Below are 25,924 nucleotides of genomic sequence, written 5' to 3'. Positions count from 1 at the left end.
GGACAGGAAGACCAGACACAGGCACTCTGTCTGCACACAGACTGACCAATAGGCTGTCTGCACACAGACTGACCAATAGGCTGTCTGCACACGGACTGACCAATAGCCTGCTCTCATAGATGGAGCTGAGGAAGAAAAGAACTGTCAGGATCAAGTGAATGACAAAATTGTTCTCTGGATGAGAGAGCTGACGTCATGTCATCTGCCAGAGTAGACTTGAAGCTCCTGTGCCAGTATGGAGTCAGTCATTTAGAAACACTTTGTCTTTGCTCCGGTGTTTGTTTTTGCCGGCAGAGTGGTCTGCATGTTACCTTGAAGGACTGACTCATTCCTGAGGCGGCCACAGAAGCGGCTAGTAATGCCGCAAATGGCCAGTTGATAGTTATGTGATGTGGCATTCACAGGTGGGGAAATACAAGGACATCGAGTTTAGAGAACACATAAAGTAAATTACACCTCTGATACAATTTAAGAAAATGCAATTTAGATACAAGAACTTCAGCCGGGAATTCTCCTCTCCCTGTGCAGTCAAGCTGTTGCTTTATTTTAAACTCATTAAGTGAAAATACAGCAAAATAGCCCTAACAGTTTACCGCTATATTTCCCCACAAAGAAACACCTTTAAAATAGCGACAACAGCAGTAACTTCAGTGAATCAAGTTGACACGGTTGCAGTTGATGATAAAAAATAGTGTTAAATAAAATAAAATCATAAAAATCAGATATGTAGTGACTTTTTCTAGAATGCACTTGTGGTTGTAATACTTGCACACAATATTAATTTCAACCCTTGTTACAAAAAAACCTATTTCCAACTCTTACCTTTCATAGTTCAGTTTATCCCATCGTACATCTATTGACTAGAATCCCTTTTCAGCATTACTGTACATACAGGTTTTCCTCTCAAATATGGCAACAGGGAGGAACTTCAGAGAATGCAGCTACTGTAGGCAACATGTCCGCTGAGCAACACACTTCTTCAGCCAGTCATCCTGATTCAACCAACATGATCCTCGCATCCACGTCACTCTCGTCACCACGGCCGCTGTGCCATCCTCTTTGTTTAGAGAGGTTGCAGGAAGTCCATTCCCCTTTAATACCCAGGAGGACTATACTGCCATTCCGCTACCACAGCTTCCTCACGTCCAGACGGTCAGTCCAATTTGCCATCATTTCAAAACAACACAAATATGTAAACAGCTTAGAAAATATGCGCACACACACCCCAAAATCCAAACAACAAATCCAAAGCATTTGTTTTCACAACGGCGTGTTTCTTTTTTCCTTATTCCTCAGCAGTGCAAAAAATGAGAATACGAGGGGGGGGATGGGGGGAACAAGGAAAACAAAAACAATAAATAGAGTTCCTCTGTTATATATTTATGTATTTATATATATTTATAAAGATGGGTCTCTACATGAGCACGCAGCTCTTGGCCCGGTCCTTCCTCATGGCCGGGGCGGGGTCCAATTGCTCAGTCCGGCCCGGCAGGGGCGGCAGGGGCAGCTGCGACACGCGCTTCAGGCCCCTGCGGGAACTGCTGCGCTTTAGCTGGGGCTTGTGCGTCCGCCGCACCGATGCCAGCGTGGTGATGTGGAACACGTCCCGCACGCTGTTCTCCGAAACCTTGGAGGTGCACTCCACATAGGCCACCGCCCCCATCTGTCGAGCTATCGTGCTGCCCTGCAACACGGAGAGGGGCGGAGCAACACATCACATTCACTATAAATACCATCAGCCTCATCTTATGCAACTTGTTTTACATCTCTTCTTTTTTCCTTTAAAGTCACACATTTAGAAACACAAAACAGACAAAGATAACTATGGGAACATTAGCACAAACAAAAACAAACATGAAAGGGATAATAATAGTCATAATAATAGTCATAATCATAATACTAATAAAAAGTGGCAGTCAATCCAGTCAGAACAGCACATTATGTCCCCAAGACCCCAACATCTTCACCGCTCATCCTCTATGTACTTTTTCTCTTCTCAGTGTTTTTTCCTGTTTTTGTCTTCCGCTGCTGTGCTTGTTTACGCTCAGTCAGATAGAAATCACTGACTTTGACAGAACAAAGTCGTAACGCCACTTCTGACTTCACCACCGTGTTGTTTAGTTTGTCTCGTATCCCCGGGCTTCTAGCGGTGCTGTCAGACACATGAGTTCTCTCCGCATCAAGCTGTGGTGAGCGATCCATTTACAAGGAACACGAAACCCCACGGCTGGCGCTCCATCCCTCGCCATACCCACCTTCACCATCTTCAGCGTAAGACTAGAGGCAGACAGAGATGTTGATCTAAGCATGTCTGCAGACAAACGAAGCTCCTCCATCTCACACATGAATAATGTAGATGCTGTCTCCTCGGTCTGGCGCTGGCTGACTCTATGGCACCAGAGTGGGGAGCAGAGCAGCACACAGCCCACTGGGGCCGGTGGTGACATTGCCTATGCAGCGATTTACAGGAGAGAGGCTCAACTCCAGCAGAGTTCCTCCAGGACCACAGCTCACGCCAGAGTAATGTTATAATATACACAGTTCATTGAGACTGTAAATGGTTTGCTGGAGATCAAATCAGTGAGCCAGATTTAATTTTAAACCCCCCCTGGCCTCCCTCGTCTCTAAAGTACAGGCTTCTGCTCCTGTTTCACGCTTTTCACGGCAGAATCCACACACATGCTAAGGTTGCGGTAGACGAGACACGACTGCGTTTCCCATGACCCCGGGATGGCATGTTCTCCAACACAGAGAGAGCTTTTCATACCCGGTGGACCCGCTTTGATTATTATCACGACTGTGCACTGAGCCACATGTATGTGAGAGGCAGCAGAGTCCTCCTTAGGTGTAAGGGCATATTTAGACTGTGCACTGAGCCACATGTATGTGAGAGGCAGCAAAGTCCTCCTTAGGTGTAAGGGCATATTTAGACTGTGCACTGAGCCACATGTATGTGAGAGGCAGCAGAGTCCTCCTTAGGTGTAAGGGCATATTTAGACTGTGCACTGAGCCACATGTATGTGAGAGGCAGCAAAGTCCTCCTTAGGTGTAAGGGCATATTTAGACTGTGCACTGAGCCACATGTATGTGAGAGGCAGCAAAGTCCTCCTTAGGTGTAAGGGCATATTTAGACTGTGCACTGAGCCACATGTATGTGAGAGGCAGCAAAGTCCTCCTTAGGTGTAAGGGCATATTTAGACTGTGCACTGAGCCACATGTATGTGAGAGGCAGCAGAGTCCTCCTTAGGTGTAAGGGTATATTTAGACTGTGCACTGAGCCACATGTATGTGAGAGGCAGCAAAGTCCTCCTTAGGTGTAAGGGCATATTTAGACTGTGCACTGAGCCACATGTATGTGAGAGGCAGCAAAGTCCTCCTTAGGTGTAAGGGCATATTTAGACTGTGCACTGAGCCACATGTATGTGAGAGGCAGCAAAGTCCTCCTTAGGTGTAAGGGCATATTTAGACTGTGCACTGAGCCACATGTATGTGAGAGGCAGCAGAGTCCTCCTTAGGTGTAAGGGCATATTTAGACTGTGCACTGAGCCACATGTATGTGAGAGGCAGCAAAGTCCTCCTTAGGTGTAAGGGCATATTTAGACTGTGCACTGAGCCACATGTATGTGAGAGGCAGCAAAGTCCTCCTTAGGTGTAAGGGCATATTTAGACTGTGCACTGAGCCACATGTATGTGAGAGGCAGCAAAGTCCTCCTTAGGTGTAAGGGCATATTTAGACTGTGCACTGAGCCACATGTATGTGAGAGGCAGCAAAGTCCTCCTTAGGTGTAAGGGCATATTTAGACTGTGCACTGAGCCACATGTATGTGAGAGGCAGCAAAGTCCTCCTTAGGTGTAAGGGCATATTTAGACTGTGCACTGAGCCACATGTATGTGAGAGGCAGCAAAGTCCTCCTTAGGTGTAAGGGCATATTTAGACTGTGCACTGAGCCACATGTATGTGAGAGGCAGCAAAGTCCTCCTTAGGTGTAAGGGCATATTTAGACTGTGCACTGAGCCACATGTATGTGAGAGGCAGCAAAGTCCTCCTTAGGTGTAAGGGCATATTTAGACTGTGCACTGAGCCACATGTATGTGAGAGGCAGCAAAGTCCTCCTTAGGTGTAAGGGCATATTTAGATTGAGGGCGGCGTGGGGGGGATGAAGGGCCAGGGCAGCGGGGGGGGGGAGATTGTCGTGACAAGCAGAAAAGCTCCATCAGATCTCTGATCAGATCTCAGGCAGATTAGTGCGGAAACGTCTGGAGTTCAGCCGGTGGTCACTCTGGCCTCTCTGACTCCTCCTCAGCTCCATTGGAATTCAATTTAAGATCAACAATAGGATAACAACACAAGCTATAGAGGGTATGCACACCCACTGGAACACGCCCCCTCAATCAGGAATGAGTGTCAAAATGAGTGTCAAATTCCTCCCTGAGCAGCAGGTGTCAGTTATCTAGGCTGATTACTGCATTCAAGCTCAGTCTTGCTGTGACTCAGTGGGCGTGACCCCACAGTGACTTCTGCCTCTGTGACATCACATGCATACCCTCTATTGGATTAGAGCAGCAAAACGTTTATTGTGCAGAGCTTTGGCACCTGGTGTGTGACGCACATTCTCTGGGATAAACTAACAGTAGCCGCCTCAGTCAAAAATAGTGGAAAAACAATAGCCTGATGTAGGCCCCGGCCACAAGCGGTCCCCAGCTATTTGACGTTCAGCTCTGTGGTTTGCCACTCTAGCCTTTGTTTATGCGTCTTATTTACATCAACTGTCTTTTTTTTTGTCAGCTGCAGATTTTTTCGGAGGCTGCCTGCTCTTAGCCTACAGAGCGCTTTCAGACGCTGATGGGCAGGAGAAAAAAGGCGTCTTTGTTCTGAGGGCTTTTGTGTGGCACTGAAAAAGACCCTCCACCTTTTGTACGTCTAACACGAGAGAGCGCAAAATGAACACGCAAACAGCTGATTAAAATGCACGGATTTACAGAACAGTTTATCAACCCCCATACACCCCCAGCAGCCCCCCCCCCCCCCCCGCGCCCTCCCCCCTCCCCGTCCCCTTGGCTTAGAGGTCATGGCGCCATGCAATAAAAGGGCTCACTCATTTATCAATGTCTGTTTTTCTATTCATCCTGCATTTTGAAAATCCCTAAATCTGCATGAATCTTGCATTTCAGGGAGAGAGAAAATGTGTCCCTCGACATAAACTCCTCCAACCACCCATGCCTCTTCTCTTCCTCCCCTTTGCCACAAGCAACCTTACATCGCTGTCAGCAAATTACGGTCAAAACGCCAACAGCAGCAACGCGTCCCGAGGGCTTTGCCACAGCTCTTATTCTACGGTAGTTGATTGTGTTGAGTGGGCCTCCTCTCCCTCACACTCCCCTCCTCTGGGACTTCACTACAGAAGCAAACACCGCTGCTGATCCTAGATGGAAAAATTGCACGTTATTGCTGGATTGCTTTCTAATGTATTTTCTGCGTCCTTTGTTGTTTTCACACACCTTTTTCTTTCGCTTCCCTCTTCCATTCTCCCTGATCTCTCTCTCTCCCTCTCTCTCTCTCTCTCTCTCTGTCATTATTTATCCCTCTGTGTTTTTGCTGGAATATCCATCATGCGCATGTTCTCACCTGCTCATGGGTGACAGGAATGAGCCGCTGCTTGGAGAGTTCCCTCAGGGTGCTCACGTCTGTCCTCATGTCCAGCTTGCAGCCCACCAGCACTACCTTGGCATTGGGACAAAACTCCTGCGTCTCCCCTTGCCACTGTGGACACAAGGAGAAAGATACATCATCATCACATGACCCCGTGTGTGGTTATGCTAAAATACTGCTGAGTGAAATGAACTGAACACTGAAGACCTCTACCCTCTCTGGCTTGTGGATGGTCTGGCATTGATTCACTAAGGGCTCTAATGTTGTGTTTGTTTCATCTTAGTCTCTTTATAAAAGGCATTAGTTCAGTTTAAGGGTCGTATTAAAATGATGTCTTTGTATATAACGTCTTATTTCAGCATCTTCTGAGATGAAATGAGAAGATGAGTTTATATTGAAGAGCAGTTGTATGTATAACTAGGGCTGCAACTAACGATTATTGTTTCCATTATCGATTAATCTGACGATTATTTTCTTGACTAATGATTAGTCATTTAGTCTATAAAATGTCACAAAATGCTGAAACGTTTTGATCACTTTCCCCACAAAGCCCAAGATGACATCATCAAATGTCTTTTCTCCTGACCAACAGTCCACAACCCAAATATAATCAGTTTACTGTCATAGAAGACTAAAGAAACCAGGAAATATTCACATTTAAGAAGCTGGAATGAAAGAATTTTTGTCTAAATGAATAATCAATTATAAAAATAGTTGGTAATTCATTTTCTGTGGATCGCCAAATCGATTAACCGACTAATAATCTTTGCAGCTCTACGTATGACATACATCATGTGTGTTACTTACTATATGAAAATGACACTTTTATTGCACAAGCTAAAGAACAATGTGAAATATGACTTTATTCATGTTAGCCTGTTTCAGGTTTCTGCACTATCTCGTTTGATTTATTTCCTCACATAGCCTCAGTCAACAAATCTATTTCAGGTTCTGTACAGGAAAGGTTGAGCAGTCCTCAGCCCGAGATTAAATGTCACTGCTGAACCAACATACTATCTTTTCTCTGCAACGCAAATACCGAAGAGAAGCTCGGAAAGGTTCAAATATTCCAGATGCCATGTGCAGAATGTGAGGCCGTGCATTCATCCTTCAAGTTGAACGCAACCTTTGACCTTTCAAAGCGCATCCCTATTCTCTCAATACCACCCAATCGAAGCGTTTGATTGTTTAACCCTCACTCCTCGGACCACCTCCCCCAGCTGTCGTCCGGTGACCTCGGTGACCCGCTAGTCCCTGGAGGTCAAGAGTCTAATTTGGGACGGTGATTGTGCAACAGGTTTTCCGTGTGCCCCCAAAGTTGCAGAGATTACCAGGGCAACAGCTAGGGGTCACAGGTCACGGCAGCCCCCTGCCAAGGGATTCATGGGAAAACCAAAAGCCTGACGGTGGCTCCGCTCGCCCCCCCCCCGCTGACAGAGTGCACCGAGGCTTGCGAGCGACTCGTGGGTTAAAAAAAAAAAGGTGTCTCGGGTTAGACCTACAAAGTCTGTGGGAGCATTTAGCGGCTCCCTTCAGACCACTAAACACGTCAACAGGCCGGCCGTGGGAACGTCTTTAGCCCACAAGGGGAGCGGTTCAAAGCGAACCGCACTCACACATGGCCCCAAGATGAGAGAGCAGTGAAGGGCACAGGCCTGCTTTACATGACACACATGCACACAAACAGAGCTATTAAGAGGAGTGTCCCCGCACATAAAGTGGGCATTGGGCACACACAGTCTGCCACTGGCTATAAAAGCATGACGACAGTCAACCGCCCCGCCCATACCTTACCACACTTTGGCCGCCACCCTGCTCCCAAAACCCATTGTCACAACATGAGAACTGTACCCCACTCCCATACAAATGTTAACTACCAGAGTCTGCCTACTAATCCTGCATGAAACTCGCATTTTTGAATTTTAAATGCCCAACGGCCCACAGCACTGCGAGGTCTAGGACTCTTAAACAGGCTCTGCAACAGCTTCTCTTTGATTGGGCTGGCGCGGCTAATTTGCGTATCTGATATGCCACTCGAACCCAAACCCAGACCGGCTGCAAAGCCTCTCCTCCCATTCTTCACTCTGACCCTCCATTCCACAGAGGGCCAGGGGGTCAAGTATCCCTGGATGTTTGGACGGGATAAAGGAGCGGGAGGCTCTAACCTCTGTGCTGATTCGCTCTTTTGTTGAGCTATAAAAAAAAATGTATGCTGCTGGCTCAGAAATGTGAGTGAATATAAGCTGCTGATGAGGAAAAACGGTCGGTTGGTTTTCCCCGTGTCAAAGCAACCGTTAAATGCTGATCCAAAGTGTTGAGAAGAAGAGGTGGACAGAAGGGAGGAAAGAGCACTGACCTTCTTCATGACACTGTCCAAAGTCTCTGGGCGGCTGATGTCAAAGCAGATGAGAACTGCGTCGGAGTCGGGATACGCCAGCGGCCGCACGTTGTCATAGTAGGAGGAACCTGTGGGCACACAATAACATACAGCATAAGGTCACGGTCTCCTCTGAGGAACTCCTCTGTGTGAACCTGGGTTTTAACCTGATTTAACCCCACGGGGTTCTTCATCCTCGCCATATGGCTGATTCTATTAATTAGAAACATACACAACACGTCCCCGGGAGGTAATTCGAAGGTCATTAAGATACAGGTACCCCATTAAGACCAGGACGCACGCTGACATGTACTTGAACATGCTGCGGCTTCCGCGCGCATGCTTGCATTCTGTAGATGGAGACGAGTGTTGATCTGAACAGCTGTGGGCAGATGTTTGGGCACGGTGCTCTCTGGGCTTTTCACACGCACGCAGCTGTGGCCTCTGTTTATCGCAAGAGGAATGGCGAGGGGTTACTCAGAGAAGCGCGCACACACACACACACACACACACACACACACACACACACACACACACACAACATGAATTATAGTGGGCTGAGGACTGGAGGACTTGTGCATGCAATCCAAACGGCAGCGAGTGCCAGCACAAAGGCCAAAGTAAAGGTTGAACCCCTTAATTCTCTGGCCTCGTCCCTCTTCCTGCATGTCTCTCTTGCAGATGGTCCTCTTTTATCTTCCCTTTTTAAACTGAGTTTCGCATGCATGCACACACACACACACACACACACACACACACACACACACACACACACACCTCTCCTCGCTCTGCCGTTTCATTTCTGTACCTTGATCAAATTTGAAGGCAGAGTGGCGCCTCCTCTCTCTGTACTTTCACGAGCCGCTGTGTTACACGGGCCCTGCACTCTCCCTGCTCTCATTAGGAGGCTTGTAAAAATATCTGGGCTCTCTGGGAAACGTGGTTGCGGCTGTGAGCACCCCCCCCCCCCACTGCCCCCCACCAACCACCCCCCACCCTCCCTCCCTCCCCCGGGACTCAGTATGGACTTGAAGTCTTATACATTTCGATAGCAGCAGCACCCTGGCTGCAGAAATGAAAACTCACAGTAGTGCATTAGATTCTACACCTACAGTATGGCTGCTAAGGGGGGCATACATCTGTGTGAACCACATAATGTAGAAGGGCATTGCATTTTTCTTGGTATATATAAATATATCCCCAATTATACGGTCACTGCCTTGTTATTCCAGAGGTACCAAGTGAGTATAATAGTTATAGATGATCATCATCATACTTGCTGTTGCCATGCTCTGAACCCGGTCTGACAATATGGCCTACCAGCCTGTTGAAGTGCTACAAGCCTTTGTCTGGAAGGGTAAATGGAGTCCGCACAATGGCTGTACAGCCTGTTTTAGCATCACTATGTTCTCTTTGTTAATGATGGAATGAGACTACAACAATGGCTGCACGCGGCCCGATAGCCCTCATCATTCAGCTGGCTGTCCCAGCCTGACCCCCCCCCCCCCATCTGAGAACAATGCAACAGGCTCCCTGTCATCGCAGGCTGCATATTGAAGATGGATGGCTTCTGTTAACCTGAGCAAAACGAGTTTGAGTGAAAGGGTTTGTCGATGAAATTTAGCTCTGCAAAACTCTCTCAAGCAAGCTGTGCAAAATCGTTCACCACTCCTTCACCACCCATTACAGTTTTTGTTTGTTCGTCTACTTCCTCCACCCGTGGCTCGCCATCTTTTTCAGAGTAACATAAGAGGAAAGTAAAGAGAATTTAAAAAAAAAATCTATTTCTCCCTACAGCCTACGGGACACCATCGTCGAAGTCATACTTCCCTCCCTGTCTTAATAACACAACAAGATTAGTTGTGTTTAGTACTGCTGAGAAAGCAAGGCGAGGCAAACACACACACGCACACACACACGCACACGCACACGCACAGACACACACACACACACACACACACACACACACACACACACACACACACACACACACACACAAACACTCTCCCCCAAAAAAGCCCAATCACACAGATGCCAGCTCCACCAGTCAGCAAAGTACATTGTACAGCAGCGAGCTCTGATTGGTGGTGGTCACACATGAGGTGTTGTAGCTGCTGAAGTGGGTCTTTAGTATGTATCACAGTGCAGCAGGCCTGCATCGAGGCAAAAAAGAGACAGAGGACGGGAGGTGGAGGAAGGGCAGAGAAGATGTAACGACTTTGAGTACGGTGGCGAGGCACGCGAGGATGAGAGGAGAGGCCGGGGACGTGTAACGTGGAATCAGGATGACGGCGGTAGAGATGTCAGACAGACGAGGGGAAGTTGAGACAATGGCGCTTGTTTGACTCGAGAAGTAATTCGAGGCTGGAACGAGACCTTTGGGATCAATTTGTCAGGCCGGCAGATCAAAATGATTGGCACGCCACGGTCACGGCAGGCCTTGTCACAGCAAAGCAATTCACAGCTCTTCTGCCTTGAGCGACACGGGAAGCTACCTCAGCACTTTTGCAAAGTCAGGGGGAAAAAAAAGTCCTCTGAGGGTGAGGAGGTGTGGAGAGGAGAGGAGGGGGGGGGGGGGGGAGGGGGAGGGAGTGCTGTGTTTAAAACAAGCCGAGCAGGCACAAATAAAAGCCAATCACCATCACCATCAAGATGAGGAAGAGGAGGAGGAGAGGAGGAGGAGGTGAGGAGAAAAAGAGTTTCCCCCGATTGTAAAATATATCAGCTCCACTGGCTGAAACGTGCTTGCCCACCTACCAGCTTGAAGACACGACCGGAGACAAAAGAGAATAGTTCTTTGAAGGAGTCGGGGGTGGGGGTGAGGGTGGGGGTGGGGGTGGGGGCGGCAGTGGGAAGTGCGTGCGTAATGAAAGTACTGGACTCGGCCGGACAGATCAAATAAAGAAGTATGAGAGCTCTGGCGTGGCTATTGGTGGAGCTGGCCTGTGCCCATCCACTGTGAGGTGGAACAAAAGGTCAATTGAATTTCAGACAGAGGCAGGATGAGATGGATGGGGCAGGATGGGCGGGGGGGGGTATAGTGTGGGGGGGGGGGGCGCTGGCAGGCCCACCACAAAGCATCACGCCTGGCACTTCCACCTCCCTGCCAAGGAGTGGGACCGTGCCCCGCCGTGCCAAGGACAGGCATAAAACACCGCTCACACAAAACCCTCCAGCTATTAGCATTAGCTTGATTTAGCACCGGCGATCTGTGCGAGCGGAAAGTGGACCGCCGTCTTTATTTGCACAGGGCTAATTAGCGGCGAGCGGCGGACGGCTCTCTGAGCGGAGCTGACGGAGGTGGGAGGAGAGCGTTCCTCAGCCAGCCGTCAGTCTAAGCTTCATCAAAGGTCACAAATGTCCCAGAGGATGTCGAGGGCGTGCGGACAGGAAAGTTAGCGGAGCGCTAATGTAGAGTAATATCCCTTGAGGGTTTATTTTGACTTCATATATATATATATATGACCCCCCGTCCGTCCCCCCCCTGACACGTCGACTCCCCCGATCTCTCTGCAACATGACCGTCAGCTCGCTAACCGCTCGTTCACATCCTCCACCCGCATGTGAAACCAAACAATAAAACATAAGTGTTGCAATTTGATAGAGAAAATGTGGAAGGAAGGCTCAGGCTCAAATTGAGTGTGCATCAGCATTTGCCAGTGGAATAGAGCGAAGTCTTTAGTGCAGTACTTTGTACTGTCACAGTGTGAATTCTCCCTCTCTCTGTCTCTGTCTCTGTGTGTCTCTCTCTCTGTTTGGTGCATGCTCAGTGTGCAGCAGCAGCTGAAAAATAAAAACCATTACGAGTGAGGGGGGTAGATTAGCCTTTGCCTGGAGGCTCTTTGATGTGTCGCACATATGGCCGGGAGTCCATGGCAACAAACAGCATCATTAGGCCATGTACACACTCTGGAAAACACCCATGCGCACAAACAACAGCCGTGTACAGGCTGGGGTATAAAGGAACAAACAACCCTCTCAAACATCACCCCGAAGAAAAGAGACGCGATGGCAACAGTGTGATTGAGTTAGCCGCAGCCTATAAACACGACGCATTTAACGCCGAAATACCGCGCTTCTTTTCTCCCTCTCCTGCAGCTGTTTTCCTCTTGAAATCCACCTTCAAAGCAAAGGCAAAACATTTCAAGTCGGGGTGGCCCGAGTATCGTAGCAACCTGGAGGGATGCAAATGGCTTCATTGTGAGGCCCTGAAAGGAAGTGAGGAGGAAGGAGAGCAGGAGAGCAGGAGAGAGAGAAAGAGAGGAGACGGGAAGGGAGGCGAATGTGGAGGCTAATGACTTTGGTGCGTTGACGGTTAGAGGTGACTAAGAGGAGAGAAGAAGAAGAGGATCGGTGCCCCATCTTTCAAGAGGCTGAGCAGACTTTTTCATTAGTGAAGGTCCAGTCTTCAACAGAGGAGCTGCTCCTCGTCTCGTTCAGAGCTCCACTCACAGAGAGATAAACACAGTGTGCTGTCAAACACCTCACAAAGCCTAGTTACTTTGACCCTCTGTACTGCCAGCCTGGTATAGAAGACAGCATATGTTTTCTTCTGTCTATAACCCCGCACAGGGTTTTCTTTGACAAGCCCATATGTACAATGCAATACAACCTGGCTACCACATATGGTGCAGGTGACCTTATTCCCACAGCAGCCATCTTGGACTTATGTCACACTCCAGGTGGGAAACCCTGGGAGATATGGCATAGAAAACTAACTATATTATAACACAGAAGTGAAGACTATATAGACCTAACAGTTATCAAATTAGCTAGCGATCTTGGGAACAACAACTACAGCAGCTGCTTGAATTGAGCAAGGAATTGAATTTCGAGTACTTTCCCATCCCTAATGCGATATTGTATAAGGGCAAAATGGCCACCGTTATGCACATTTAATATTCTTGCGGACACCCTGACGTCACACAACCGGAAGCAGGCATCAGATCGGGGGTACAGGGGGTTTATAGAGTCTTTGGGGTAAACAAACAAGTATATCAATGAAACGGACGTGTCGAGCTTCAGTTTTTAATACGAATATTACAAAAGGCCCCAATGATTCATAAGAGGTATGTTGTATAGTCGGGCGTACTTAGTGACAAGCAAGACGACAGTAAACTGACAGGTTTTTTGTATTGAGTTTGGCATGACACATAGGAGAGTGAGGTGAGCGGGTGGGGGCTGTTGCTAAGCAACTTATAGCAACAACAGGCCAGAAGTTGACCGCAAGAATAGAACCTGCCAATGGGAAACAGACAGTCTTGCAAATCCAACTCAAGATTCCACCATCACTCAATACAAGCCAGATTTGACCATGTATATATACACAGTACACATAAACATAAATAAACCAGGTAACATTACATTAAGAACTTATACTGTAGTTATTTTTTAACTACCGGGTACCTATTATATTATTACAGGGTATGTATGACCTACTGAGCAACTTTGACCTTGACCTTGGGGACATATTCTATATTCCAGGGTACAGTAAGACCAAAGCCTTCTGCTCAGGACTAGGGCTCTACATAGGTACATAGGCACTGTGCCATCTAACATAAAGACTGTATACCCCCCCCCCCACACACACACACACACACACACACACATACTAAATCACTCACTCACTCACACACACACACACACACACACACACACACACACACACACACACACAGATTAGGGGTAAATCTGTAATAGAGATGGCTGTGTCAAGTTTTCAAAGGCGTTAGCTGCACAGCCGGGACAGTGGAGGTGACAGTGGGTTAAATGGCCATTAACCTTCCCTGCCTGCAGTCTTCACACCAGGGATATTGATCAAAGCCCCCTCTGCTTTCCCTCTGGAGGAAGTGCAGCCTTTGAAGGGCGCCGCCGCCGAGCACCTTCAGCGGATCAGCTCCGATACCACGATGTGGAGGAGTTCATGCCCGTGTCGCAGGGGCTGGCCTCTGAGACTGACAGCACAGCCAGGCTACAAGGCAGCACTGCTGTCTGCCTCCTGCCAGGCCCGGGGGTATGGAGATGGAGTGGTGTATCTTCTCTTTCTTCCTCAATCCCCTCTTTATACCAACCCCCCCCCCCCCACACACACACACACACACACACACACACACACACACACACACACACACACGCACACATTCCACCTGAGAAACTGCTGTGCATTTCATCTCCTGTTGTTTTGATCTTGGTGTCTGTCTTCTCAGGCTCTGCTTCATGCTGTGTTTCTTTGGTCACGCTACGCTTGAGCAAGACTCGGTGTGTGTCGCTGAGCTCCGAAGTCATTCCTCATTCCTGGGACATCTCGTGTTTAAATGTTTCAATACAAACACTAACTTTTGCATTTGTTTGTATGAGGAAGTCAAGTAGCTGTGAAGGGCTGCTGCCTGTGTACAGGGAACACAGACAGATCCAGGTTTTGTTTCTGTTTGTGTTTCCTCAAGCTCTGTGCCTCTCTCTCTCACACACTTGAGTCCCGTCAAAGCAGCAGTAGACTGTTTAGACAAGACACACCAAATAACACTGTTCAAAAAGAAGGAAAGAGAAGAGCTAGCTAAAGAACACCAGATGTGCACTCCTTGTTCTCTTGCACAACCTCCTTCACCACTTAAACCCGCCCGTGTTCGACCCCAGCTCGTCCCGTGTTTGACCCCGGTTCGTCCTGATATCGCCGACACAGGCTGTAATCTTACGATGGTGTCTGTTTTCGATCTGGTTGCTCAACTTGAACATGTGAAAGCAGTGCAGGAGGACATGTTATTTTGAAACCAAGAAGACCAGTTGGACTATCCAGTTTCACTCCTGAAAAGCGGGTGTCTTGGTCAGACAAAGGGCTTCAGGACACAGGTTGTGATCCCCCTCCCACGCTGCGGGTGGAGCAGCCACGGCTGTACAGGGATATCCAGGAAAAAGAATTCCGTGAGCAAGTAGAGGCGATTGCCATGCTGCACTTGATTCTGCTCTGAAGAGGGCCCGGCAGACAGACAGACAGACAGTAGAGGAAGCATTCAAATTCAAATTCATATCCCCTTTCACCTGTAAAAGAGCAAAGATAAGTTATTTTATATCCACTGTGTTGCCAGTTGAGGATTTTCATTAAACCTTGTAATAACACTGACTGCACCTTCTCTGTCCGTCGCGTCTGTCTTATATGAAAGAATGGCCAAACGTATTCAGGCAGCTATACGTCTGTCTGATATGAAAGAAAAGCGTGCGAGCGGAGAAGGCCATCCTCTGCTCCATCGACTCCACTTCCTCCAGTGTATAACCATCCAAACACATCCCTATCATGGCCCTATCTATCCCTGGCCAACTCCAGTCTGCAGCCCCCCAGGGAGGCCACCGGGGGGACATGGCACTACTTCAAGTGCAATTTCACTTCCACAAAAGCGTCGGCAGAGAGACAGAGAGAACATCGGATCTTGTTTATAAATAAAGTCATCCATAAATGATGGCCGCTGTGCAGCGCAGCTGAGCGGGGCAGAGAGGACCCAGGTGGGGATGGGGAGGAGGGGGGGTGAGGGAAGGAGGTGAAAGACAGCCCCCCCCCCCCCCCACCCCTCCTGTATCCTCTTACGCTCGGCTGGGTCGCAGGCGGATGCCGGGAGGGTTTCGCTCCTGCGGAGGTGGGAGACCGGAGGGATGGAGCGCTGGCTCTGGGCAGGGGGGTGAGGGGGTGGGGGGGGCCCACGGGCAGAATCAGTCAGCGTGGCTGTTTGAAGTGGGTTGATCAAAGCTGGCGCCGCATTGGATTCTGTTGCACTGGCCAGAGGAAGTGGACCAGGAGAAAACACAGTTCCCTGGGTGGGCTCGCTGTCTGTCTGCCTGAGTGACTTCATCACATGCTGCTATTGCTGAATGCCTAGTTGAGTGCCAGGGTGAGTGCCTGTGAGTCACCATTTTTTTGTTAACCCAATTTAACAGAGACAGAAACGAGAGAGAGAGAGAGAGAGAGAGAGAGAGAGAGAAAATATGCCAGAAATTGACAATTCCTGAGAGAAAAGGGGATCTTTTGTGTCCTGTCATTCACAACAACTCAAGTCCATGTGCCCTTGAAATGACTCCATTTAGGATCAATAACTTCCTACTGAGTGTCACTGCATTCCACAGCATCAGGCCATGGATCACATTACCACGGGTCAATGAAGGCAGAGGTCACAGCTTTGCCACCATTAAAGCAAGCTCCCGCAGTGTCTCCCAATACAATAGACAAAAACAAAGCATTGCATCCCCTGCCTATAGCATGGCTGCATTATGTGCTGAGTGGCAAATATAGCCTGCATGTACATGCGGTTAAATGTTTGGCATGAGAAAGAGGAGTCAGAGTGCTGCAGCGGGGTAAAAGCGTGACACAGTCCGTGTTTGTGTGTATCTGCTTCCCAGAGGAGCGAGTGGGTCAGGTCCCGTGGGTGCCACCAACAAACCTGACCCACAACACAAAGGGAGGGAGGGAGGGAGAGAGGGTGCAGTTGGCGTGGGGGGAAGGGGGGGGGGGGGGTAAAAGGGAATAGGCACAGATGTACACTTCTCCTTCTGTCTCCTTTCCCAGTCGTCAATGAAGTGAACACTTGCTCCTCTCATACTAGGCCCCGCCTCTCCCCTGACAACCCCGCCCACCCAATCCTTCCCCAGTGGACAGGGCAGCTGCTGTGCCTCGCAGCCTCATTGTGTCCCGAGTGCAACCGCAAGGCCCCTCATCGGCCCCCATTATGCCTCTGGTCAGCTGGGACACAATAGGAGGGGTGACAGGGTCATGGCTGTTGGAATTCCCATACACTAAACCCACTCCATCACAGACATACCCACACACGCATGTACAAACACACATGCATGCACACACATCACGCTCACTCTTGCTTCTCTCTCTGCCTAAAACATCTATTTCTCCCTAAAATATCGATTTATAGTGATTTATTCTCATTGCTGCCCCCTTGTTTCTGTCCATCTGTCCCCTTTTAGGCAACACAACTTTGTGAACCGTTTCCTATTGTCTGTCAGTCATTTTGATCACCTTATGCTGTTGTGCTAATAGTAGCTAGCTGCTACAGCATAGTGAGGCTTAATACAGGGCTTGTAATCTTGAGTCAATGAGGCCTCATCAAAAGCGTTAAGTGCTCTTGCAACATACAAAAAGACTGGCATTCCTTTTAAATGTCCCATCCCTAATAACTAATTATTGTGATTATTCCATCGGCATATTAATTAAGTGCGCGCCATATGCGGGCTATCAGCAGTGTGCAGAGCCGTTCAGATGTGGACATACTATTTAAGCAGATTATAATAATGATATAGTTCTGCCTGGCGCTCAGCAGTATGACAGTACACGAGGGGGGGTGAGATACTGTACAGTGAACTGAGTGAAGGGACGTATATGGTAGGTAGAGCTTGGCTGCTATTGGCTGTATCCATGGTCACACAGGCTCCTCTTACAGAGATAAGAGATCAGAAGGACTGGGGAGTTGTATGAGACATCCATGATCTTATCTTGGGCCTCCCAGAAGATCCCATGTGCCTGCTGCTTTACTGTTTATAGATGGCTGGACGGACATGTGAGCAGCTCGGGGCGTAGTAGGGTGTGTGTGCCTGTCGTACAGGTGGCAAGCTGCATGGGTGTGTCTGCGTGCCAGAATACGTGAGTATAGGCATACTGTGTGTTCTCTGTGTACCATGGAGGATGGCAGATAGTGTGTGTGGTAATTACAGCCTATGTATTCCTATCAGTGTTCCTGTCTGTCTGGCTCTGATGCAGCTTCTGCCCACCCTGACCACAGGTCAGCTCAGCCCCATGCTTGACTAAATGGTCTATCAGAGATGGGGACCACAGATGAGGAGAAACACATCGAAAAGAGAGATAATTTATAGCTGGCAGCCTGACAATCCACCTCCAGATAAGAGAGTATTTTTCTCTTCTAGTTTCCTGGTGTTCAGAGTCTTACAGCTGCTGTACTGTACAACATGTGATTCAGATGGTGTTGAGTTCCAGCAATAGCTGCTTGCCTGCCCAGGAACCGATTCATGCAGCCCAGCAGCCTGGACTTATCCAAGCTGTTTGGGGCTGGAGAACATTCAGTGGAGGGAAATGTCCAGAAAACACAAGGTTTTTTGTTGCATTTGCCAAAATAGGTGCACACATCTATATTGTGAATGCTGTTCCATCTGATTAATTTATCAATCAGGTAATTCCAAGAATTATCATTCAGTGGAATATTATGTATTATGTATTATGTATGTATTTTACACTGCCACCTTTTTATGTTCATTCCTGTCATAACCTTCTAATCTGACCAGTAGGGACTCTACTGGTCAGATTAGAAGGTTATGATTTGGATTCATAAAATCCCAGGCTATGTGCTGTCTGAGCCTGAGGGGGTACCATTTATAATTGTACCACCACACAAAATACTGCCACACACGGCGCCTGCCGTTTGATTTTGACTATGTCAAAGCACTTTGTGCATGTCGACCAGTGACTGTAATCCCTGGGATTATCAGGTGGAGCCTGCCGGAGAGGCTGCAGACTGACTCATCTCAAACCTGCCGCCGGTGGAGGAGAGCTGTGGAGGGGCAGGAAGGAATATATTCCCCGTGACACCAGGGCCTCAGTGGAGAGAACGGTTCCCCCCTCCATCCCAAAATACCTTCACAGGCACTCCAGTACCGTCGGTGGAGATTGGAGACCTGGCACAAAGGCACAAGTGTATTTCCAGCTCCTGGGGGAAACATTTCAAAATGGCACTCGCATGTCATTTTATGCCCAACTGCATTATTAGCGACTGCTCTGTCTGTGTCCTTCAACCTTTCGGAGTGCAGATACGCACAAGAAACACCAGCACTTGTCATAATGACATGAAAGGGGAAATTTCAATGAATATTTTACAGTGTGTTCTTTTCGCAGATCCAATGCATGTTGTTAAGTGCTCTAAATGTTACGCCTGACATGCCTTTTCATGCTCTAAAAATAGCATGGGCAGCAGCCTCTCCATTATCAGAAATTAGCCTGGTATACTGTACATGCTGGCACTTACGTGATACAATAGATACTAAGACACTTTACAATACTTTCATGTGTGCCATTTATGACACTTTACTGGTGTTACGCATGAATTGGATGTGGTGGGTTGGGGAAGAGGGCCTTTTCTGTCACTTCTATGTGTCAACCAAAGGTTATTTTGGATTATTTGGCCTACTGTACCTTGCAGTATCTTCTGTTTACTCATCATTAGACAAACACTGTCATGCAGGCGTTCCTTCCCGACACACGGGAGTGGCTCCCAGCCTGCTATGCATCATCAAAACAGGTTTTGGTTTAAGCGGTTCTTTCTTGCCCTGGGCTGCTTGAGCCAGCAGCAATGGCTTTCAGGGCTGGGGCACAGCACATACATGAAGGAGGCCACACCTTCTTCAACATCAAATCAAGGACTTTGAAGGCCCAACTGCCCAAATTCAAGGACCCAACACGCCACAGCGGAGTTTTGAGACATGAATCTAGGCTAATGACTGTTACAACAACACTGAGACTTTTTATGAGAACTAGAACAGAAGCTCCCTCACAGATAATTAAAAGGAGAGAGGCTTGAATGTGTGTGTACCCACTGCGACGCTTGTTAGAAACTATTTGTTCACTTATCGAGAGCTGAAGACCGAGGCGGCCTGCTCGTAATTCTCTATGCAGGAACAACCCTCAATTCAAGGACTTTATATGACCCATGTCTATTTTCAAAAACTTTGCCTTGATTTAGATTTTTCAAATTCACAAACTTTCAAGGATTTCAAGGACCCTGATGAAGGCTTGTGAGCAGCAGCTCAAAGGATGTCATCATCCTCCCTTCAGAATACTGCTGACAAAAAAAATGAACAAAATATGTATTTAAATGTGCCGTGGTTAAATATGTGCTGTGCCGTTTCAGCGAGAATCGTTACCTAAACACATGGATCTCATTCGCAACTCGGAGAAAAGCAACGCTGAAGGAAAGCGAGAAACCTTGGTTTTGAATCGTTAACCCGCAGAGTCTAACATTATTCGGTATAGTGAAGCGGAGAGCAAGGCCAATTGTAGCAGCCAGTCAATACTCATATAATCCTACTTTAACCCTCTAATGGGCGCGCTCGCTCGCTGCTCAGATCAGGCCAGGCCCGCCAGGACTTTGTGAGCATCCTCCGGCTCCGGTGAGATGTCGGGGTCGAGGGCAGAGTCTGTTGCTTTGATATTTGCTCGGCGTCGTGGCTGCAGTTCACTCACTCTCTAGTAAAGAGTAATCAAGTGTAAAGCAGTGAGGAACGGAAGCCCCTCTGAACTGTGCGTGTTTACACAGAGCTCTGGATGCCCTCCTGCTCCAGTGCGCTGAGAATGTGGGAATAAAAGAGCATATAGACAGCAGGAATGTTGGAAAGTCCGTGTGAGAGAGAGAGACAGAGAGAGAGAGAGAGAGCCTGTGATACTCAGAGACTGGCTCTGGACATACAGGAGCAAATGTCTCGTTACTGTCTCTCAAGTCAAAAGCAATCACACACCTAGGACGGTGAAGACACAGACAGACGGGTCTGCTGTGAGAACGGGGCCTGTCTGTCACACAGAGGATGACTCTACAGAAAAGGGGCTCTGACATTACTTGTGAGTGGTAATCCCCTTCCAGTAATGCTCCGTGACATTTTCAGGTAAATAAATGTCAGTTTTTCTCTGCTGCATCGCTGATTAATATAGCCTAATAGGGATTCAACCTAGCCCCCCAGGAACAGCTCTTTGGGCTGTGAAGCAACAGATTGAACAGATAAAGAAAAGAGCGCCACCTACACAAACTCAAACTCTATCAATAGAGAAGCGAGGGAAAAGGACATCAGAGTACTGGACACACTAGTTTGACTGACAGGTGATCTCTGGGACGTACAGAAACACCGCTGCTGAGCACCAACGATGGTGTCAAAATAAAAATAAAAACAAGAATCTTGCAGACTACCACTTTAATACACTCTGGCATAATGACTAACCAGAATGTTCTCAGCAGACCGGAGAAGAGGAGTAACTGCTGCAGGAACTTTGGGGAAGCCCAGCCTGTGATGAGTTGCATGTTGTAAGATGAACCAGGCCTCCTGCAGCACATCATGGAGCTGGAGTCTTTCCCAGGCAGACATACCATATCAGGAAGATAATGTCTCAACCCCAGTCTGCCGGTCTGTGAGCAACAGCAGTGATCATCCCTAATCACACGATCAGCTGCTTTATATGTCAATTAAGACATAGTTACATGCAATGCTGAAATAGACCATCTATCACAGCGTGTACACTCGCTCAAACATACACACACATACAATGACTTCTTCTCATTTGAATTCCATTCAATCGGTTTGTAATTGCCTTAATTCTCCAGATGGTCCTGAGCCGAATGCGGGGCAGAATACAAAGCAGGTCCCCAACAGCCATAAGGCCTCCCTGTTTCACTTTCTGCTCCTTCAAATAAGTATAAGCATCCCATTCATTTAGAGCTGCAGCACAAACACGAGCACACACACGCGCCCGCATGCACACACACACACACACACACGCACGCGCGCGCAGGCAGGCACACATACGCACGCATGCACACACACACACACACACACACACACACACACACACACACACACACACACACACACACACACACTTAAGCTAATTAATGACCTCAATTAGACAAACACCTCACCCATCTACACTAGACCTTGTAGAAAAAACAATAATAATAATAATAATGAGACCAAACTAATCAATGGTCTACTTCCACTTCACGAAACAATGAATGCTGGGAACATTGTTCATGGTAATATGCATGCACCATGCCAAAGGAGTGTGAATGAGGCCAGGCACGGGTTGTTAAAGCGGCCTCACCTTGGATCGCAATCAATAACGCTTTGCAAAATGCAATGAGGAGTAAACTCTAGAGACTGTTGTGTGTGGAAATCCCAGGAGATCAGCAGTTTCAGAAATACTCAAACCAGCCCGTCTGGCACCAACAGCCGTGCCACGGTCAAGCTCACATTTTATCCACATTCTGATACATGTGAACATGAAGTGAAGCTGCTGACCTGTGTCTGATCGTATGCACTGCACTGCTGTCACATGATTGGCTAAAGATAACTGCACTGCTCTGCTGTCACATGATTGGCTGAATGGATAATTGGCTGAATAAGCAGGTGTACTGTGTTCCTAATAAAGTGGTGGTCGGTGCTGTATTAAAAAATATGGCATATCTGTGTCGGAAAAGGTTGTGAGTTGTGAAGGGCGATGAACTGATATGCAAATGTGTCTTCAGAGTGACTACCAGTGGGTTTGGATAGAGCAGTGGTTCTCAAGCTGGGGTTCAGGACCCTCCAGGGGGTCGCGAGACAATCTTAGGCGGTCGTGAGATGGCTTAGGACAAACAAATGTCTACTATAAAAATGTCTAATTTTCCAGATTTTTCTCCGCATTTTGCTTTTTGTCCTTTTATATGTCGCCCCCCCCCCCCATTTTCTCCCCAATTGTACTTGGCCAATTTATCCCCCTGCTGCCCAAGTCGCTGCTCCACCCTCTGCCGATCTGGGGAGAGCCGAGACTAGCAACATGCTTCCTCCGACACATGCGCACTTGCGCAGTAGCCAGCCGCTTCTTTTCACCTGACAGCGGGAGCTTCACCGGTAGGACGTAGCACGTGGGAGGATCACGCTATTCCCACCAGTTACCTTCCACCCCGAACAGGCGCCCCGACCGACCAGAGGAGGCACTAGTGCAGCGACCACAGGACATGTACCCTCCATCCGGCTTCCCTCCCGCAGACACCAGCCAATCGTGCCTGTATGGACGCCCGACCAAGCCGGAGGTAACACAAGGATGTGAACCTGCGCCGCTCGCGTTGGTAAGCAGGGAATCTACCGCTAAACCAGACGCCCCTGCTTTTTGTCTTGTGAAATACGGAATCATGTTCAGCTTCTGGGTTCCTATGATACTCAAATGAAGGCAAAACTCATTCTTTGGTTGAGCTGCTCGCCACTCTTGAGCATCACTTTGGTTTCCAGCCAAAAAGGTTGAGAGCCACAGAGGTAGAGGGCCAGCAGCTGGACTAGAGACTAGAGCCTGGGCATTAAACTGCTGCTGCTGCTGCTGCCAGGGTACCAGAGAGAGACAAACAGAGGCAGAGACGAGAGGCTGGCAGAGCCAAAGGAGGCGAGAGGAGGAAGCACAAAAAATAAATAAAACAGATTCACAAAGAGGAAAGATGGGAGATGGGGTATTTTATTCAGATGAAAGCCTTTTTCATCCAAGTGTGAGCCAATTAATTTTCTTGTTGAGAGAAAATGTGAGCATCTGTGTTTGCTATGAATCAGTGAATAATAGTGCAGGCAAGTACCTCACAACACACACACACACACACACACACACACACACACACACACACACACACACACACACACACACACACACACACACACACACACACACACACACAACACAACAAACACACAACAACACACACACCCTATGGGTAGGGTGACATCATGTTTGTATTGGGGTGGGCGGCTCCTGGTTGAAGATAAAAGCCTACATTGCCAGAGGTGGTTTAGGGGTTTAAAGATGGACAGAAGCACAACACTCCCACCGCATAAGTAGGCCCTCCTGGCAAAGAGATAAGGAACTCCTCTAAGTTGCGGCTCCAAGCCCCAGAGGGCCCTGACCCCTGACTGACAGGCTCGAGTAGATTTACTCTCTGGGTCAACGTGGGGTCCAAGAAAAAACAACATTCTTTCGCTGAATGACCATATAACACAAAAATACCCCCTTGATCCATCCGGAAGATACTTTTAGGTTTGGGAATGTTTATGGCAATGGAAGGAATTCCCCCTTGGGAGGCTCCCATGTACAGTCCTCTAACGTCAACGCCAGTGATGAGGTAGAGGAGAGATGGTGGAACCGGTCAGAGGACGAGCTGGAGCTTCTGATGGGTATGATGATGAGATGCGTTATCTCGCAGTAGTAAACTCATCCATCCTGACAGGCTGGGGGTGAAAGTGGAACACGGCATTCTGCAAAGATGGACATCGCTCATGTAGAAAGAAGCAAATGCCAAGGATGCTACTTCCTGCCTGGTCTCCAGAACTGCTTTCCCAGTGAGGAGCATGTCCATGCTGTAAAAGCCCATTTACACAAACCCATTTACCACACAAAGGAGGGCTGATTAGTTACCAGAGGCGGTCTCTATTTATGGCACCAGGCTGCTGTTACCTTGGCTTTCTCTGCGTGAAACAGCAATCAAAACTAGAGATCGACCGAAATGGGTTCTTGAATGTTGATACTGATGTTTTTAGACTGAAGTCACCGATAGCTTATATTTCAAGCCGATATTCATCTACCAAATTGGAGGGGGAAAATAACCAAGTAAAATGTGCAAAGAAAGGTTTGACAGTCCAGGCCAGGGAGGAACCTCCATCATATCAGCAGTGTCAATACATCATCACCAGTGGAAATATCAGCCGATATACATCAGCAAACCCAATACATAGGTCGAACCCCAATCAAAACACGCTGAAACAGTTGGGATGTGTGAAGAGCAGCTATAGGGGTCCCTTCAGGTCCATCCTGTCTAAGTTACATCCCCCCAACACACACGCACGCACACGCACACGCACACACACACACACACACACACACACACACACACACAGTCGCCTGACCCCGGATCAGAGCATGGGAAGAGGCAGCCACACACAGCGAGGAATGCAAACACTCGAGCACTGACAGACATGGCTGGCACCGAGGTTTGCAGCAAAGACAACAATCAAAAATAGCAGATGCCCCCAAGCAAAAAAAAAAAAAAAAGCACAACGTCCATCAGACGTTGGCTAAAGGTCAAGGCGATTTGTCAAAGAGATGATGACTGTTGGGAAAGTTCGGTGTGGGGGGGGGGGGGGGACAGGAACCATGGTGGGGTAGCGACAGCGACAGGATTGCTTTGATGTCAGTCTTTAAGAGATGAATGATGCAGACAGATAGCAAACTGTCTTACCTGATGTGTCCCACATATTCAGCTCGATCCGCTGCTTGTCTATCTCAAAACTGGCTGTGTAGTTTTCAAAGACCGTGGGCACATAGTTCTGAAAACAAGAGAGGATGTTTATTTTTGTTATCCAATTAAGAGGACAAGATAAGCATGTGTTTATAGAGACTCTACACCAGAGGGAATAACATAGCCTACTTGAAATGATTTGCCCATATAGAAAAGCATAGAGTATTGGTTAATTAAGGATAGTCTACTGTACAAAAATGTCACAGCAAAGCTATAGGCTATACTGTAAGTCTATATATTATAGAAATAGTATAGTGATAGATAGGCTAGGAGATCATCATCATCATTATTATAGGAATAGATTTTCTTTGCTCAAATAATGTAGCCACCGGCGTGACTGCCAAAAATCACAATTCTCCCTCTCTTTTAGGCAATTGTTTAATTTCTCTCTCCAGGCAGAGGCAGGTGGAATATGTATCCCATAAGTCCAAAAGTTACAGTGTCCGGTAATAGCCTACTGTGGTGCTGCATGCGTTAAGCTAATTCATAAACTCCAATGTCGACTCTAGACTTTTTGGACTTTTGACAGATCACCTACCTCTGGATAGCAGTCCTTGGCAAAAACATGCAGGAGTGCCGTTTTACCACATTGCGTGTCCCCGACCACCACAATCTTGCAGCGGCTGCCTAGACTGTCCATGTTTGGTCCGTTGGAGGTGTATTCTTGACGCGGGGACGGGTTGCATTCACCTTCCGATAAGATACGCGGCGGAAGGGAAGAGTGTATGGGGGAAAACGCGCAAATACATGCGCCGATCCGCTGGGTTTTATCCGCCTCCTCCTGTCCGACGCGCAGCCTCTCCGGTCCCACTGAAAGACGGAGCA

The 25,924-nt window shown here is 48.1% G+C and overlaps 1 protein-coding gene across 1 annotated transcript; it reads right to left on the bottom strand.

Moving 5' to 3' along the window:
- Nucleotides 1–517: 517 nt before the first annotated feature.
- rnd2 (Rho family GTPase 2) lies at nucleotides 518–25,924 on the bottom strand. Its single transcript, XM_083649049.1, has 5 exons — nucleotides 25,638–25,924; nucleotides 25,040–25,127; nucleotides 8,007–8,116; nucleotides 5,627–5,761; nucleotides 518–1,684 (listed from the first exon to the last, which is right to left on the bottom strand). The coding sequence occupies exons 1-5, from the start codon at nucleotides 25,737–25,739 to the stop codon at nucleotides 1,415–1,417; spliced, it is 705 nt and encodes a 234-aa protein (XP_083505175.1). The 5' UTR covers nucleotides 25,740–25,924; the 3' UTR covers nucleotides 518–1,414.

The sequence above is a fragment of the Poromitra crassiceps genome (assembly GCF_964638095.1).
Source record: "Poromitra crassiceps genome assembly, chromosome: 13".
NCBI classification, from domain to species: Eukaryota; Metazoa; Chordata; class Actinopteri; order Beryciformes; family Melamphaidae; genus Poromitra; species Poromitra crassiceps.
This window is presented reverse-complemented; position numbering and strand designations above follow the sequence as displayed.